Source organism: Antechinus flavipes, chromosome 2, assembly GCF_016432865.1.
Source record: "Antechinus flavipes isolate AdamAnt ecotype Samford, QLD, Australia chromosome 2, AdamAnt_v2, whole genome shotgun sequence".
NCBI classification, from domain to species: domain Eukaryota; kingdom Metazoa; phylum Chordata; class Mammalia; order Dasyuromorphia; family Dasyuridae; genus Antechinus; species Antechinus flavipes.
Window position 1 is genome coordinate 621,902,922 of NC_067399.1, and position 19,248 is coordinate 621,922,169.

Consider the following 19,248-nt stretch of genomic DNA (forward strand, 5'->3'; position numbering starts at 1 on the left):
GCTGAAAATCTTTGCCAATGGTCCATTTGCATCATTGTTTAAATCCAGTCTGATATTTTAGTCACTGCTAGCATTTCCAAATTTTCATTGCTTTTGAGGATGGCCAATAACAAAGCCAATAACAGTTGGTCTCATGTCTTAAGGGCTGTTCTTTAGGGCTCTGATCAGACTTCATGAGTTTAATTATCATCTCTCTGCAGATGATGTTAAAGTTTCTTGGAGCCTCAAATGAGAATTGGGTGAATTAGATGGACACTAAAGGTAGATGAGCAGCCCTGAAAGGGCTCGGCAAGTCCTCACACCAGAGATGTTCCTGAATAGTCCATACACTCCAGTGTCCTAACGGAGCAACCAAAACAAATTCATTAAGGACAAATATTATCTGTCACTCTTCTAAGCACTAATCTCCAGTAACTCCCTATTGCCTCTAGGATAAAATAAAAATTCTATTTTTGGGGCTTCTAAAGCTCTGTATTGCTTTGTGCCAATCTATCTTTCCAGCCTCATTTTATATTACCCTCCTTCCGATATTTTTGATCAGATAGGTGTTTTCTATTCCTCCATGTCCCATCTTCATGCTTTTGTGCTAACAGTTGCCCATGCAAATGTACTCCTTCCTAATTTCTGCTTCATAGAATCATTTTTCTTCAAGATATAACCCAAACGAGGCAGCTAGGTGGCACAGTGGATAAAGCACCAGCCCTGATATCAGGAAGATTCAAGTTCAAATATGACCTCAGACACTTAACACTTCCTGGCTATATGACCCTGGGCAAGTCACTTAACCCCAATTGCCTCAGCAAAAAAACCAAAACAAAACAAAATAAAAAAACCAACCAAATATATATATATAAAACCCAAGTGCCATCTCCTTTCCTAATGTCTCCAAATGCTACTGATCTCCTCCCCAATTACTTCTATTTATTCTCTCCCTCTCTTTCTCCATATATATACATATATGTAATAAATACACACACACACACACACACACACACACACACACACACGAAATACACTAGGAGCAACTGAGAACACCAACCAGAGAATTAGAGGATAGGGATAGATTCTAATCATTGGGGTCCAGAAGTAGCATTGGCTGCCTTGAGGTAGTAAGTGCCCACTCATTGTGGGGGTCTGCATGGGGAGGTATATTGTAGGAGAAGTTCTTGTTAAGCTATAAGTTGGACTCCATGACCTCTGAAATCCCTTCCAATAGGAGAGACTGAGCTTATGTGATTCTGGTGAACTGAAAGAATAAGTTTCAGAGGAGTCACTAGAAGAGGTCAAAGTTAGCATGAGGCTGTCAGTTCTGCCAAGAAACTAAGGGGAAGGGGGAGGAAACAAGAGTTCTCTTTTTTAACTATGTACTATGTGCCAGACATTGTACTAAGTGCTTTGCAAGCATTGTGTTATTTGGAAGGCAAAAGTAGGTAGATTCAGAACTTTTTATGAATTTTTAAAAATAATCTCTTTGTACTTAAAAAAAAAAAGTGAGGCAAGGAATGAGAAGTATTTCTGGAATTAAGGAAGTGCCTTATAAAATGGGTTGGGAGATCAGGAGGATAAAGGTTTATAGACTATTACTGGTAATAGATAGTAACCTTTGGATGGTAAATGTGCGAGCATGAATTAAGAATTGGATACTTGAGTTCTATTAGCTTAAGGTAATGTCCTTGTGTGCATGGTCCTGGAGAGAGAAGAGAGAACTTTCACCCATGCTCTCGGCTCTGCCCCCAGACAGGTTCCGTGTCAGTTAGAAGATGCAATGGCAGGCCCTGAGCCAACCACAAAAGAGCTAATGGGACCCAAAGTCCTGACCTTCCACACTCCTCGGGTTCAGAAGGTTAAAGGAGATCACTCCTACCAGAAGGTAGAAGGCCCTTTGGGGAAGGCGCTGACTTTGAGGAGAAGTTGAAATTGGGCAGAGGCTGATAGAGTTTGGGTCGCTCTGATGATTATTTTTTCCCTCATAAGAGACAAGTTTTACCTTTGTCATGGAATAAGGGGGTGGGTAAGGGTTTGTAAGAGACAAACACTCATGGGAGGCCTTGGGATCCTGGAATCCCATAGGTTTCTGAGAAGGGCCCTGTTCTGTAGGATGTAGGAGCTGTGTCTTGATGGGGGTATGTGAGGGGGTTGATTTTATTTGAGTTGAGGGATGAGTCATTCTCAATGATGTTCACTTCCACAGCCAGTTCTACCTGCCCAAAACCACTGGGTTGCCTTGTTGTCCCCATGGCAGCAGCAGCACTTCATGAAGCAGACCCATCTTTATATCCGCACATGCTGTACCGGGCTGTGTGCGTTCACTTTAGTCCTGCTCCTCTGCATCTCCCCAATGCCTTGGGTGACGTTCCTCCTGGCCAAGAATGGCCTTGAGCTCCACGCGGGACTCTGGACCCTCTGTGAACACCACCTCTGCTGGAGCCACGTGCCCAGCCCACCCTGTGAGTTTTCCCCAGAGTTTTCTCTGGTCCCTAACCCAACACTCCGATCAATTCCCAATAACACCAGAGCCCTTTTTTCCTTACCCTCCTCATTGCCCTTTCTAACATTTTCCAGTTCCTTCTCCTCAATGTCCAGCATTTTTCTTCTTCAGATTGTGAAAATGGCCAAATTTATCTCAGAAGGCAGCATGGTGCAGTGAGTAGTGATTGATGTTGTGTAAGGAAGACCTGGATTCAAATGGCTAGTGACATACTGATGTCCTTAGGCTTTCTGGGTCTCAATTTCCTGAGGAGGAGGATGGAATTGATGATTTCTGAAGATCCTTCCAAGCTGTAAATCTATGATCTCTTTTCCTGTATGTCCCTTCTGCCCCTCTAGAATAGTCCTTGCTGACTTTCAGGTAATTAGGGAAAATTTTTTTTCCTGTTTTGATCTCTTCTCACCTGCTATTAGGAAAGGATCTGATATCAACTATTTATAAGTTGTAAAGTAATGAGACTACTTTGTTGAAGTTCATGCTTTTCAAGAATAAGCTTTTTTGATGCTTTTTATTTTTACAACAGAATCAATTTTGGATATACCTACCCCCTTAATAAGCTCTCCCTTATCGCAAAGAAAAACTGAGGGACACAGTGAATTATATTTGACAATATATAGTTCCCCATCTCTTTGGAAAAAGGAGGGAGGTGGTTCCTCATTCTTTTTTTTGGGTCAAGATTGGTCCTTAGACTTACTTGGCTTTCAACTTTATATTAGTGTTATTATAAGCTACATTATTGTAGTGATTTGGTAGACTGTTCTTTAATTATATTTGCTTCATTTTGCATCCATTCATATCAATTTTTCTATGTTTCTTTCAATTCCTCATATGTGTTATTTTTTATAAGACACTAATATTCCTTTATGTTCACAGATCACAGTTTATTCATCTATTGTCTAACTGATGGACACTCCATTTGTTTTCAGTTTTTTACAGCAGGGATGTGTCACACTATATTCTTACTTGTGTAAGGAATACTTTCAAAGTTGAAAATCCTCTGATTATATTTGTCATTGGCATATGTGAAAATGAACTTCTCTTTTGATTAAACTTATTTTAACTTTAACTTTGTCTGAGACCAATGATTATTACCCCCACTTTTTTCTGTAACAAATTCTACTAATCATTGTTGTTTTATATCTCTTATTTTCTATTTCTGATGACTTCTCTGCTTTACTCCTACTAGATATTTTGCCTAGCCATTACTTAGCCCCACCCCCAATTTTACCCCAAGAATCCCTCCCTCATCTTTCTCCTCTAATGCTTTCCCACCTCTTTATCTCATTCTCATTAATCTACAATCCCTTCTGTACCCTTCTTATTTTATTTTCCCCTCTTATTTCTTAATAAATTTAGAAGACTTTTATACATACATACACACATACATACATACATATATATGTATACACACACACACACACACACACACACACACATACACGTATTGTTCCTTCTTTAACATATTCCTGATGTGAATAGTATTCTAGAACTACCATTCCCCTTCCCCCATCCAATTCTTCTGTGTCAGTTCTTGCTTTTATATCTCATTCATATAACCTAATTAATTATTCTTTTTACCTTTTCCTACATGGTTTTGCTTTTTAGAATTATATCATATTCAGTTCTGTCCCAATCTTTCTTTTGAACTACTCACTTGCTAATGGCAATCTTATATTGGCTTATATTTTCATGTATAAAACAGTTTGTCCTTATTGAGTCCTTTGAAATTAATCTTTGATGTATGCCTTATATTTCTCTTGGATTTTATATTTCAAATATTCTATTAAGTTCAAGTCTTTTTGCCATGTAATCCTGAAAATCTGGCAGTTCATTGAATTTCCTTAAAAATTTTTTTTTCTTAGGTTCATGCTTAACTTTACTGGGTTTGAAATCTTAATTCTTTTGCTCTTCAATATATAATGTTCCAAGACCTAGTCTTTTAATGTAGCCACTGCTAGGTCGTGTATGATTCTGTCATATTAGAATTTTTTTCCTTTCTTTCTTGATCTAAGGATTGAAGTTTAACTATGATATTCCTTTAAGTTTTTCTCACAGTGCCTGGTGGATTTTTTCTGTTTCCACTTTCCCACTCTTGTTCTAACACTTTAGGACTTTTTTTTGGGGGGGGGCAGTGAGGTAAATGGGGTTAAGTAACTTGCCTGAGGTCACATAGCTCATAAGTGTTAACTGTCTGAAGCTGGATTTGAACTCAGATCCTCCTGACTTCTGGGTTGGTGCTCTATCTATTGCATCTAGCTGTCCCCAACAATTTTCTTTAATTATTTCTTATACTATTATTTCAAGATTCTTTTTTTTAAGTAGTAGCTTTCAGGCAGTCAAATTATTCTTTTTTTTTTCTCTTCTTGATATGTCTACAAATCTGTTTTTCTTATGAAATGTTTCACATTTTCTTCTATTAAACATTTTTTTTTGTACTTTTACATTTTGTTTTTATTCTTTCTTAGTCTCACAACTTCACATGTTCTTCTTGTCCAATTCTAATTTTTTTACTTAAGATTCTGGATCTCCTTTTTTAGTTGGTTGACTTTTTTTTTTTTTTTACATAAATCTTGCTTTTCTTGGATTGTTTACCTATATATTATTTGTATATAATGTATCTGTATATATATGTGTATATATAGTGGGGAGGTGAAAGTTCTTGAGGCTGGGATGGAGGCTATTGTTCATCCTATCTAAGCCCAGGGCTTACAGCTTGCTGGTTCAGAGGAATTCACCTGGAGGTGTTTATAGTTCACATGAGTCAACCTCTGGTCCTGATACCTTTCTTCTAAGAGATGCTATCTGATTGTCCCAGAAGGACTTCTGTTTTTATCCAATTCTAACTTGTTTTTGCCACTCTATTTGCCCTGAGGTGCAATTTTGTCTTGTTTGTGAGGGAAATCTGGAGAGTTTAGAATGTTATGACCTATTTCACCACCATCTAAGAGTAGCCTTGAGCTTCATCCCTTGTGCTTCATCTTCACATAGGCATACCACTGAATTTTCAGACAACAAGATGATCCAATGGTTTAGATTTCTGGGTGTGGAGTCAGGATGACCTGTTTAAATCCTGCCTCAGAGCCTCATGAGCTATTTGATCCTGGCAAGGCACTTACCCTTCATGTACTTATATATAAAAGAGGGAATTGGTCTTAATGGTCTCTAAAATTTTTTTCAGCTCTAACCCCATGATCTTAAACTCATTATATCCCAAACTAAGCTAATTTCTCTTTTAAAATCCATTCTTTCTTTCCCCTACTCTAGTTCTATTGATGGGATCCCCATTGTTTCCAGGGATCAGGTTCAAAGTGATAGATACTCCCCACTCCTCACCCCCATTTCTCTATTTTTATTGCTAAAAGGAATCAATTCTACTTTCATAATTCTTCTTACATTTCTCTTTCCTCTCCCACTTTCACTCCCTCCCTCCTTTTTTAGATCCTTATCACATTGTAATAATCTCCAGAGTGGTTCTCCTGCTTCCTCTCTTTTGTTTCTAATCTAGCCTTCATAGTCTTGCCAAAATTACCTCTTTAATGTTTTGATTACCCAACTACCTTTCAAGTCTAACATTCAGTGTCCTTTGCAAGTTGTTTTCTTTCCAAGGGCTCATCCTAATTACATTCTTCTATTTCATCTACTCTCTTATAGATGAACTGGCTCCTCACCATTCCCTAGCTTCTTCCACCTTCATGTATCTCTGCATACATCCTTAGATCTTCCTTCTGTTAAGGCCTAATTCAGATGTCACTTTTCAAAATTAAATTTTAGTTTTTCAATGCTCAAACACCTATTTTTTTCCTCCCTTCTATCCTTTCCTCTTCGGGGTTTATATCTTGGGAATTCCTTGGAATCACAGCAACTCTTTTTCTTTTCTTGTATACTGATTATTTCAGCAATGTGCTCCAGACAACTCTGTTGGGATTGTTGGGAGCTTTGTAGGCTGAGCCTGAAATCCTAGGCCCTCTAGGTGATTTCTCCTCTGCATTCCTTGTTAAGGGACCAGATGCAAAACCTGCTTTTTTCTGCTCCCTGCTCCCATGTTAGGGAATTGCTGAGTCTTTTCTAGAAGCCCCTTTGGGAGATCTCCATTCCCCCTTCCCTCCTCTCCCTCCCAATTTCCTAACCTTGCTGTTGGCCTGGGCCCTTGATTGAGACTCTGCTGACCTAACTTAGGGCTCTGGAAACTGAGTCTTAACCTGCCTCTGTCCCTCAAATTCTGTTACAGGACAGTTTCTGTCCTGGCCACTTATCTGTAGATGGAATTTATGAACTGAGACTATTTCCGGGGTCCTCAAACTTTTAAAATAGGGGGCCAGTTCACTGTCCCTCACACTGTTGGAGGGCCAGACTATAGTAAAAACAAAAACTTTGTTTTGTGGGCCTTTAAATAAAGAAACTTCACAGATCTGGGTGAGGGGGATAAACATCCTCAGCTGCTGCATCTGGCCTGCAAGCCTTAGTTTGAGGACTCCCATGGATGATCCACTCTGGTTTTTCCTTTTATTTCCCAATGCCTTGACATGGCATTCTTCTTAGATTTTTATTGAACCAGTTGTGGGGGAATCTAGACTATACTGTTTGTTGCTTCCTATTCTGCCATCTTGACTTGGTCAAACTTAGATGCTGTTTCCTCCATAAAACCTTCCCTGATCCCCTTGCTAATTGTGATCTGTCCCTCCTTAAGTGACAAAAGAGATACTATATTTCTTACTTAGGCACTTGTGCATTCTGACCAGTGTTATTTGCATCTTATTCCCAATTGCATCTAGTAGTTATGCTTCACACAAGGCAAATTCCGGTCCTGATACATTTCTTCTAAGACATGTCCTCTGATTGTCCCAGAGGACTCCTGATCTGTCCCAACTCTTACTTGTTTTTACTACTCTAACCTTTCCCTTCCCCCAATTAGATTGTATGATAACAGGGCAAAGATTGCATTGTTTTTCATTCATTTATCTCTAGAATCTACATGTTTTGAATTAAATTCTATGACCCACAAAAAATGATAGTCTAGAGGTTGACTTTCTCACTATGATAATGCTTCCAGCTCACAGTAGGAGTATGTCTGAAACAATTTAGAAATGAAATTACCCAGTTTGATTACCTTCATCACCAAAGTTGGTGCTTCCTTATTTAGGGACATCTAAAAATTAAATTCATGCTTAGAATATTAGTGACTCTAGGAGTGTCATATCAAAAAGTTTTTGGATCTGAAGGTGATTACCAAATAGAGTTAATTCCCCAAATATTTAAACCATGGCAGCCTAATTGGAGCATGTTGTGGCCAGCTAGTGCCAGCCAACGTCAATTCTTGTGGAGGACCAGTTTTACTCTGTCAGGCTCCCTGAAATGCCCGTCTCCTTATTTTATAGCCACCCTCACATGCTTTAATGTGAGCCTGTTATCAGACTGCTTCCCCTTCCAGAAGTATGCATGCTTTTACAGTTTTCTCTCATTGTGAGTGAAAGGAAGGCACCATTCTCCATTACTGCAATTTTAGGCATTAATGAGCATTTGGGAGAACGCGGGAGAACTTTGGTGATGTTCCTGAGTTCACATCTTGTAGTGGCCATTTATTCTGGCTGGGAGTCCAGCTAGTCCTGCCCTTGTCTTCCTTAGCCCTTCTCTTCCTGGCCCCCACACATCCTTGGGGTAGGAGTTAGAGGGCTGTCTCCTGCCTTCTATCCCCAGTTCCCAGCCTGGCTTTTTGCTTTCTGCTTCACTCTGTAGACTACCTCCAGATCTCCAGGATCTTTTTCCTCCTCTCTGCCCTCTCTGCCTTCATTCTCCTCGGCTGGGTCCTCAACTCCTGCCGGCATGGGAAAGAGCCCACTGCTCATTTGGATCGAGAGGTAGCCATCCTCTCTTTGATTTCAGGTACAGACCCATGCCAGCGGGCTAAGCCTCTGGTGAAACTGTGAAGTCCTCAGTGAATTTTGGCCCTTTTTTCTGTGCCCCTCTTTTCCACAACTGCCTTTTCTAGGTCCCAGGCCCCCCTAACAACCTCATTCACAAATTATTTAGGCCTGGCTCAGAGCGGAAGGCACTGGAATGGCAAAATAGGATTCTGGGGAGGACAATGTTCCTTCCAAAAAAAATGAAATTTTAATGGTGAAATCTCAGACTCCAGGTAGCCATTTCTGGTCATAGTGCAGGCAGGAAAGTTTCCTGGAGATAATAAATGTAAAAGAAGAAGCACTGGGCTATGTTGTAGTTGCAACTTTGCTGTAAATAACCCAGGCAAGTCCCTTAGCTCCTCCTGACCTCAGTTTTGAATGTTGATCTAGATAATTTCTCTGGTCCCTCCCTGCACTGACAATCCATAAATTCTATGATGCCAGAGATTTGCCCTGCCCCATTATAAGAATCCCTTCCATCTGTAAAATGTTTTAACTCCACAAATCTCTTTAAAAGAGACAAACCATGAGACAAGGAGAGCAGATGCTGCTGCCCTCAGGTCGGAGCTGGGGAAGGGAAGTCTAAAAAGAACAGATGACTTATCCAAGGTTGCACAGCCAGTATATTGCAGAGAACTGGCCTTGGCTCCCAGACCTGGTCATCTCCAAGTCCATTGCCATTGCCATGCCTTCTGGTCCCCTTGGGTTTCTCCACATAGCCAACCCCAAAGCACGGGGCACAGACATTGGGCTGGGGGTGGGAGGACAGGAAGAAGGGGTGAGAGATGGCCAGACAGTAGCTCCAAAGGATAATCCTTGTGCTCTCCTTCCAGGAACCAGTCTGTTTTTCTGCCTTGTGCTTTTTCTGATGCAAGTCAAAAAGTATACTACCTACAAGATGGGGTCATCTTACCTGTGGATCTTCCACTTCAATTGGTGGGGTAGCTTCTTCTACATAGTGGCTGGTGAGTTAAAGCTGAAGCGAAGGGGCAAAGGGAAAGCAAAGGGAAACCCTTCTGGGGAGGGTTAGCACGCAGTGGCAGTCTGGGAGGTCACTGCCTTAGAGGCAAAGCATCCTGGCCTTAGCACGGGCACCTTGGTGACTTTCTGGCCCTCAGTTTCCTCCTTGTTCAGATGAAAGGGATGCACTAGATGCTTAACCCTATATCCCCTGTCCTGAGGGATAGTCTTGCTCTGGGTCTCCCCTGTGCAGGGAGAAAAAAATTCTGTGATTCTCAAGTCCTTTGTATCATGTTAATAAATGATCCTTTACAAAAAACAGGTATAGATTCCAAATGACCATTTTATATAAGAGGAAACAGAATTTCAGCAGAGTTCAACAGAGTTTATCAGTATTTCATCTTTAGATCCTGCAAATTGGGCACATAATTCTCAGAAATGAAAAAAAAATCATGGCAACAAAGCAGTCCAGAGGTCCTGTGAAGTCCCTTTACTTCACCTATAACTAATATTGAATGCAACCCACCACTTGAACCTTGCACTGACTTTTCTCTCTCTCTCTCTTTTATAGGAGTCATCTCCTTCTTTAACTACAAAACCTTTGGGGTTTTGCCCTCTGACACAGATGCCAATGAAATTCTCTTAACAAGGAGAAGATTAGGGATTAATCCAAAGATGTGGCCAACATCAGCAAGAGAAGAGGAAGAGCCAGAATCCGAGATGGTTGTGGACCCAATAGTGGAACTAGAGTCCATAGTACCCTCTTTGGATAATAAGGATGCCACAAAGCCACCAAAATAAATAGGGATAGGAAAATACAATTCTAGTTTACCTTAGAGATAGGACGTAAGGGTGGGGGAATTGGGGCCAAGATATGAGAGATACTCTATTTCCTTTACAACTGGGGCTGTTTGGAAGGATGATTGTATTAGAAATAACTCCAAGGTCACAAAGAAAGATCCTGCCCTAGATTGTAACCCACTGAAAAAGATAACATTAATGTTTATGAAATAGCATTTGTATTGCCTAAGGTAACTATAATTTATTGGTCACAAAGCAAATTATTAGAGCAAAGATTATCCCAAAGATAAAATGTTCAGGGCCATGAATAGTGGAGACTGGTAATAGATATGGCATGAGCACCAAGAAATTTCAAGAGATGCTAATGGTCATAATATAGCTTGGATGCGGAGGAAGAGTATGTAGTATGGTTGGCTGGGAATACTTGTTTCTTCCTAGTGGTCCTCAGAGGCAGAGTTCATTTTAGGGAGACAGAAAAGTATAGTCCTAGGATCCCAGCTAAGTAAGGTTAGTTCTCATCTTCTTTTATGACTTTTTAAATATTAAATTTAAAAAAAATTTTTAAATACCAAAACAAAAATAAAATGATGTGACTTTCTGAATTTCTAGCACATAAAAATAAGATCTCATGTGAAAAATTGAATCTTCTTCTGTGACTATGGACAAAACACTTAATATTTTAGATCCCTCAAAGAAAATGAGATTGATCTCTACCCTCTTTCAATTAAGCAGTCTTTTATGAAGGGCCTATTATGTATAACATAACCAACCCTGGAGAGAGGGGAAGAATATTGATTATAAAAGACTTGAGATTTCTTGCTATTTGTATTATAGGAAGTCTTTCATTGTGGAGCTGTGGTTTATGATTTTCTGGTTTTCCATTTTTAATCTTGCATGGAGCCTCCACCCAGAAGGGAAGTTTGTTGGGGGCCATGTTCTGAACTTGTTCACTCTTTGCTGCCTTTGACCATGTTTCTGCCAGCTGAGCAGATCTACCCATATAACAGGAACATCTGCAAAAATATACTGCACAGATTTAATCTATCTTGGAGCAGTGTATTCACATATTTTCCTACCCCTATCCACACATACCTCCACACATCTGATCTTGGAACCTGCCAGACTTAGGGGCAATTGTGACAGCTGAGAGTTGCTGACAGCCATCCAGTTCCAGCTCTCAATAGTTAACAATCACAGGGGGAATCAGTGTGCAAATAAATGTATTCATATGAGATACATACAGAGAGATCGAAGGTAATCTAAAAGAGAAAAGAGGAAACTCGGTATGATTTCTTCAGAAGATAGGATTCGATCTCAATTCTGAAGGAGTCCTTTCTCTAAACTTCATAGATGTGTGTGAGCTCAAACAGCACTTAGGATCATAGATAAGATCCTATCACCTTTATTACACTACTGTGGGTAACTGGGAAACAGTCCAGTTCTATATATGGTTCACTCCTCAACCAACTCTTGGGCTTAAAAGATCTCTAAGATAGACTTGGAAATGGGGAAAACAGGTAATAACTTGTTTCCCACAAGCCACAATAATGAGATCCACCTCTCAAGTGCCAAAGTCAGGAATTTTCCCAACAAAAAGGGAAAGCTGTGAAGACATCTCTGGACCTGCTGTCCCATCACTTCAATCTGGCCAATTGGATAATTGTCACATCTTACCTAGTTGTCCTGAAAACTTGGTTAGCTGTAGAACATACTCTTGAAATACATGTTGCTGGGAATAGATTTCCTTCTTTCCTCTTTCCCTACTGCATACACTTGAGTTAAACAGTCATTCTGAGTCTTTTGTAGTGAAATGTAGGAATTCACCTAGAGTCTTCACTGCAGCAAGTGGACCTAATTTAGAAGACAAAACATACAAGTAAATATAAATTCCATAAAATAATTTTAAGAGGGAGTGAACATTAACAAGGCTGATAGGGAAAGGTTGCCAGCAGACTTAGCACTGAGCTGTACTTTGTAGGAAGGTGGGATTCTAAGAAGGCAATAAGGAGGGAGTGCATCTAGACAGACAGATTTGTGCCAAGTCACAGAAACTCAAGGTAGAATGTCATATACAGAGAAATAGTGAGTTGGATTAAAACCGAGAGTGTGTGAAAGAGAATAACATGGAATAAAAGGGGAAAGATAAATGAGAACTATATCATAGAAGGATTTAAATGCTATGCTGAAGATTTTGTACTTTATAGGTAACAGTAAGCCACTGAAGACTTTAGGGGAGTGACATTCATCTTATCCTGTATTTGTCTAGGTTAAAGTAGAACAAATGAGGTCATCCCTGATATTCAGATGCTTCCAAATCACCTACTCAAACATATCTAAGATTGTAAAAGTTTTTTCCTTCCTCCTGAATTTGGTAAATCAAGAGAAATAGACCTATTTTTCTCTACTGGATCTGGGAAAGCATTCTGGAGTAATTTAAATAACGATGCCGACAAATTTTGAGAAATTGGCATGTTTTTTCATGCTTCTGGATCAGTAGAAAGTGATCATATAGGGAAGAAACATCATTCAAGATCTAGGCTAAAGAGGTATCGGAAATGTTAAAGAGAGGATTTTTATTCAAGTATGGGTTGGACTAGATGGTCCTTGAGATTCCCCTTGTTTTGGGTTGAGTCTCAATCTGGTAATTTAGAATTAATATTAGAACAAAAATGGATCAACAGTTAACAAAAAAACAGATTTAGCAGCAGACTATTCAAGATAGCCACTGAGGACACCTGAATTCGATTCAGCTTAATTAAGCTTTCTTATCTGCATTCAGACCATAATCTACCAGTCAAACCTTAGAGATGACCTACTCCAAGTCCTCTTATTTTTTCCTACTGCTCCTGATTTTGCACCACCATCATATCCTTCTATTATTTACCCTCTCCCACGAGGGGAGTGGAGAAGGCATATGCTTCAAATTCTCCAAAGCCATTGGTCAGAGCATGGGATGCCATTTTATAGTCTGCCTTATCCATTCATTAACTTTTCACTGCCTCTTAGGTTTTCTTTCTCTTTTTCAGGACACTAGACCAACTTCCCTGTCAAATAATCACTTCATATCTAATCAGACACAAAAAAGCTGCTACAGAAAGTCCTAGATTTTATTATTTTTCTTCTATGCCCTGTAGATACTGTCATCCTCTGAGACAAACTGAGGAATACCCACACGTCCACTGAATAAAACATCTCTTTAGCAGAAGGAACAGAAGGGAAACACTCACTGAATTGATAATATGCCATTTATGGGGATAGAGAGAAAAACTCTGATTCATTTTATCCCTATTGGGCAGAGGATTAAGAAGAGGGGTCCAAGGGTCACATTAATAAAGAATCAGGACTGAGTTGTGCAGCCAGAATAAAATGAATCTATCTTTCACTGGAAAGGGAGGAGAAAAAAAAGGGCTTTAAACTAGAGTTATTTCTTCAGTCCTGGGAATTCACTTGACTTTTATAGAGATAACATCAGTGGAAAGTCAGGGTCATGTCTGATGCTTAGAGGCAGATGTTGCCAAGAAACAAATGAGAGGATTGTCAATAAAAAAACTATTTAGGATCCAATCCAGAGGAAGCTAAAAAAATTTTGGCTGTTCTTAAAACATGCATGTTTCTGCGTGACATTGCAGCAAATTGAGAGAATTCTTTGCTGTTATTGTCTTTTACTAGATCCTTGCAGTCTGACTCCAAGCCCTAGAGAATGCAGGTTTTTATCCTGCTTTTGCTCTCCACAGATTTCTGTCTCTAGACCTTCAGCTCCATAACCCATATCCTAGCTACAGATGTTATCCAATTTATATGATGCTTTGGACTTTTATCAGAATGGGAACTTTGTGGTTGTGTCATTCCACAATCACAGAACTGGAGAACTGAAAGGAACCTCGGTGGCCATCTAATACACAATCTGATACACAAAAAGAATCTCACTATAACAGAATTGGTCAAATGCTTGTCCAGCTTCTTTTGGAAGACCTCTGAGGAGGGATCACTGGTCACTTTTCAAGATCTCCCCATTCACTTGGTTAGCTCTGGTTGTTAGAAAGCTTTTCAAGGCTAAATTGCCTTTTTTCAATCCACTCACTGCAGCTGGTTTTGATCTCTGGGATGAAAGAACGCACGTGATACTTCTTCTACTTTCTGTCCTCTTTCAAAACAAGTAGGCTTCCACCATCGAAACCCATCCAATTATAGCTCTGGTCACTGCATTAGAATGGCAGGAATCCCAGCGTGGGAATTTGATTTTTGATTGCATATTGCAACATATCTATATAGGTCTTTCCATATAGGTATATAGATCACAGAGTATTGACGAACATAGAAATTAAGTGACTTTCCTGGAGTTGCCTAGTTAGTAAGGATTGATGATAGGATTTGACCCATGGTCTTTTTGACTCCATGCCCAGGACATTATCCACTGTGCCATGTTGCTTTTGGTCATGACATGGGAGTAACTCCTATTATCACTTCCTGCACATAAAAGTCTGAAGCATCATATAAATTAGGTAACATCTGTAGCTAGTAGTAATGGACTTTGACTCCTATATCTGATACAAGGTTATATTGTGTTCTAAGTTCATGAAATAACTATACATACACATATATCTTATTGAATCATCATAACACAGTGTATACTATTCCTAATACATTAAGAAGGACAATGACAATGATATGAAGAACAGAAGACCAGTTTTCATCCCCCTATTTCATGTTGTTGTTCATGAAATAGGGGCATCATAATGTAATTTTTGTGCCTAGAAATGTTTCATTACTTGTAGTCATAATCATTTATATATTTACATATTTTCTTTTCAGGCTGGGTTATATTTAAAATTGATTTTTCAAACTGTATCTCATTTAATTCTTGTAATAATCCTGTGAGGATCAAGGTAAAGTGGGAATTATTATCCCTGTTCCACAGATGGGGAAGATTGAAGCCCAGGAAATATGATGGGTATGCTCAGAGTTTGGATGCTTGGGCAATGTGATTATTCTGTTGCTCAGATAGCATTATGTGCAGTGATCCCAAAAAGGGAATAAACTCTGGAAATAATCTTGGATCATTTCTGTATCATATTACTGAAACATTGAGTCCTTCAAGATTTATGGAGTACAGTAAGTACTTTGATAATTGTACTACGTAGAAGGAAAAAAGATGAGCCTTAAAAGAGAGGTGGGGAGATAGTATGGCATGAGCCTTGGACTGGGCATTTGGAAACCCATTTTTTAGGTCCCATTTTTCCAGGGAGATTCCACATCACTCCAGTTCTCACTGATCTCCCTCTTCTCTGGATTCTGAACTTGTTTTGGCAATCTAGGAAAATCTATGGATCCAGATGCATGAGGAGACCCTGGCCTTTAGTGGTCCTGATCAATATCTTGCCACTAGACCTGGATGGCTGCAAAGTAGAAAGTGAGACTGGTGACTTTGCACAGACCTCCCTCACTTAAATCAAATTCACTTGCAAATCATGACACAACTTTCCTGAAGTCATGGTTCTCTTTGAGAATGGAGGACAAACACAACAATGGATCCATTCTCAAAATGATATTTTTAGATACACAAAATATGTAGACTTGTAAATGAAATCAATTACTTGAAATGCAGTTATCAAAATATTGGGAAAAACAACAATCCCAAAACCAAGTTTTCATACTCTAGATTAAAAACTCCTGACATAGGCCAGATACCTGATTTGACTGATGAGGAGATTGATATCAAGAGAATTGAAGTGACTTCCCAGATATACTAATCTGGATATATTTGTGTGTATGTATATATATATATAGTGATATAGTTTGTAGCCCAGCATTAGGAGCTGGTTATTTGAGAACTGTTTCTTGTTGACCAGTTCCTAAAGAGGAGGTATTTTTGTGTCCTTAGAATGGCCACATCATTTTGATCAGTCTCTAGAGAGATTATCTTATTGATCTTTGGAAAGTTGGTACTTTATTGGTCTGTCTCTGCAGTCTTGGGCCTGGTACAGCAAGGTTTTTCTGGGGGGCATTGTTTGCAGTTTGTAATGTCTTAAAAAATAAAACACTCCTCCTCCAAACCCATTTTTGGAATCATAAAAAAGTTTAAAAATATTACAGCACTTAAAGAAAGAAAACAGGTATTGTTCTAGGATTTATTAATTACCATTGAAATCCAAATAAGAAGATTGAAGTGTAAACAAAAAAGATACTCATATTGCTCTATGCTTATAAGATAGAGTCCAGAGATGATAGCACATTTTGTTTCTGTTCCTAGAATGGCTGAGAATGAGGGATCTCTTTAGGGTCTCCAAGAGGCAGAAGTGCTAAAGGTGATAGGTTATTGTGGAACCAGTAGGTTGAGGCCTTGCAAATGCAAGCTGCCTAAGTCAAGGAGAGCTCTTATAGGATGAAAACAGATCAGGAGTGGGAATCAGGCCATTTGGTTACCACATTTACCTCCTGGGTGAGATACATAGACCTGGACTCAAAAAAATAAACAATCTCCATTCTGAAAAAAGATATACAAAAGATTAACATAGAAAGAGGCATGTAAGGCTGAAAAGAAAAAAAAAAGATGAAAAATACAACCATGATATAAAATTTAAAATGAATTATATTATGACAACTATAAAACTGAAGAGAAGGAATATGAGAATAGTGAACAAAAAATAAAAGAATCTTTATCAATAAAGTTATTTCATATTGAGATTAAACTCTAAAATAAAGCTATTTCCAAGTACAGATTTTGAATGAATTCACCAAAGTGGTTTTGGTTTTCAGACCTATTCTGGCCTTCCTTCTAATTTTACTTTTAGCTCCCATTTCACTTTACAGAAAATACAATTTGCAGATTTCTTTGCCATTTTCTGTCTAGCCTTGAGTTCTGTGTTTGTAGATGGTCCAGCTCTCACTCTTGACTCTCTTTTCTTCATTACTCTTTTGTTCCCTTTCTTACTCCACCTCCCTACTAAACAATACTTTATTTTTTCCAATTACATATAAAGATAGTTTTCAGTATTCATTTTTGTAAGATTTTGAATTCCAACTTTTTTCCCTTTCTTCTCCTCTCCCCATGACAGCAAGTAATCTGATAGAGGTTATACATATAAAATCCTTTTAAACATAATTCCACATTGATGAATGTTGTGAAAGACGAATAAGAACAAAAAGGAAAAACCAAAAGAAAAGAAAAGAAAAAAACAACAAATAAAGTGAAAATAGTACGCTACAATCTTCATTCAGACTCCATAGTTCTTTCTAATGGATATGGATAGCAATTTCCATTCACAAATCTTTGGAACTGTCTTGGGTTATTGTACTGCTCAGATGAGCTAAGTATCAAAGTTGAGCATTATACAATGTTGCTCTTACTATGTACAATGTTCTGCTCCCTTCACTTAGCATTGGTTCATGTAAATCTTTCCAGGCTTTCTGAAATCCAACTACTCCTCATTTCTTTCTTTCTTTCTTTCTTTCTTTTTCTTCCTTCCTTCCTTCCTTCCTCCCTCCCTCCCAGCCTCCCGTCCCGCCCCCCCTTTCTGTTTCTTTGTTTCTTTCTTCTTTCCTAAGGCAATTGGGATAAGTGACTTGCCCAGAGTCACACAGCTTGCTCATCATTTCTTACAGCACAATTGTATTCTATCACATTCCTCTACCACAACTTGTTCAGCCATTCCCCAATTGATGGACATCTTCACAATTTCCAATTCTTTGCTGCCACAAAAAGAACTGCTCTAAATATTTTTGTACATGTAAGTTCTTTTACCTTTTTTTAATGTTCTTTTTGGGATACTAATAGTGGTATTACTGGTCCAAAAGGAACTCACTCTTTTTTCCAACCCTCTCCTATGCCCCTTTCTGCCCCTCCCCACATTCTTTCTTTTACCCCTCCACTAAGACCCTCAGTGGGCAGCCCTTCCTTCCTTCATAGTTCTTTGTGGTGAGACTATCCAGGATTAATGTGGGATGGGGACAATGGAAGGAGTTACCATTCTTGTTCCCACTGGCCCATTTTGGGTGTTCCTGGATTGACAAAATAGAAACTTTCATGGCTTGGGAGAGGAAGATCCATTTTTTTTTTTTTTTTTTTGGTTTCCACTAATATTTCTGATCCCTAAACACTTGAGGATCTCTTAGTCTCTGTGGCCAGATCTTGCTTAGATAATACCCTAATGAGTGCCTGACAAAGTCTATTTCTTTCATTTTTTTTTCATAAAGCAAAAGATTTAGTTTCAGAAGTCAAAGGCTGTACAATGGGTTTCTCTGATTTTCGTTTTTGTCGTATGAAAAACATTTCAATGTCTTGTATCAGGAGGAAAGGTCTTGAGAACTTGTGAATTCAGTGGAATGTGCCTTTCCCTTGTACAGCTGTGGCTTGTGTTAAGACACCTTCCCACATTGAATAGGTATAGATCTAGGTGTAGATCTCAATGGTTCTGCCAGGGAGGTTTACTATTTAGACGAAGCCATCTTTATCAATGAGGACATGGTGAATGGTTGGAATGCAGATATCACAAGACACTTTCTCTAAGTGTTCTAGATATTGTGGCAATCAGTGAATGAAGAATCTTGTGAAAGGTGGCACTGATGTTACCAGGAAGGTTAAACCAAGAAGTCAACTAGCATTTATTAAGAACCTATTATGTGCCAGGTACTGTGCTGAGTTCTGGAGATACTAAGAAAGGCCAAACAATCCAGTTCCTACTTTCAGGGAGCTCACAGTTAAATATGGAGGACAACTCATTACAATATAGTCAACTTGTCACTCTTTTAATGGCTTTCATCTCTAAAACAGGAGGTAGTACTTACAACTGTTAAAACAGGAGGTGATACCTACAGTTAGATTGATGAAGAGACGGGTAGAGCGGTAAATACTGGGCTGAGTTCCCTTCCTTGCTTTCTGTCTACTAGAGAGTGAGCTGCTTGCAGGCTAAAATTGTATGTATGTGTCATCTTTGTATCCTCTGTACCTCATATAGTGCTTTGCACACATTAAGTGCTTATGAAATGTTTCTTGATGTACAGATTATAACTTCTTCAGGACAGAGAATGTGTTTGTAACTTGGATTTCTCATTTTGCATGAAATTCTTTTGAGTGATGGAAAGAATACTGAAGTCTCCCTG

The 19,248-nt window shown here is 38.9% G+C and overlaps 1 protein-coding gene across 1 annotated transcript; it reads left to right on the forward strand.

Annotated features, from left to right (window-relative positions):
• Positions 1-1,721: 1,721 nt before the first annotated feature.
• Positions 1,722-10,896, forward strand: TMEM202 (transmembrane protein 202). Its single transcript, XM_051973980.1, has 5 exons — positions 1,722-1,870; positions 2,192-2,447; positions 8,222-8,368; positions 9,222-9,353; positions 9,920-10,896. Exons 1-5 carry the CDS (start codon positions 1,766-1,768, stop codon positions 10,147-10,149), a joined length of 870 nt encoding a protein of 289 aa, XP_051829940.1. The 5' UTR covers positions 1,722-1,765; the 3' UTR covers positions 10,150-10,896.
• The last annotated feature ends 8,352 nt before the right edge of the window (positions 10,897-19,248 follow it).

Excerpts from the sequence above, each read along its gene's own strand:
- TMEM202 (XM_051973980.1), top strand. The coding sequence starts at position 1,766 with ATGGCAGGCCCTGAGCCAACCACAAAAGAGCTAATGGGACCCAAAGTC. Across the intron at positions 2,448-8,221 it reads CCACGTGCCCAGCCCACCCT|ACTACCTCCAGATCTCCAGG; the intron begins GTGAGTTTTCCC and ends TTCACTCTGTAG. Across the intron at positions 9,354-9,919 it reads CTTCTTCTACATAGTGGCTG|GAGTCATCTCCTTCTTTAAC; the intron begins GTGAGTTAAAGC and ends TCTCTTTTATAG.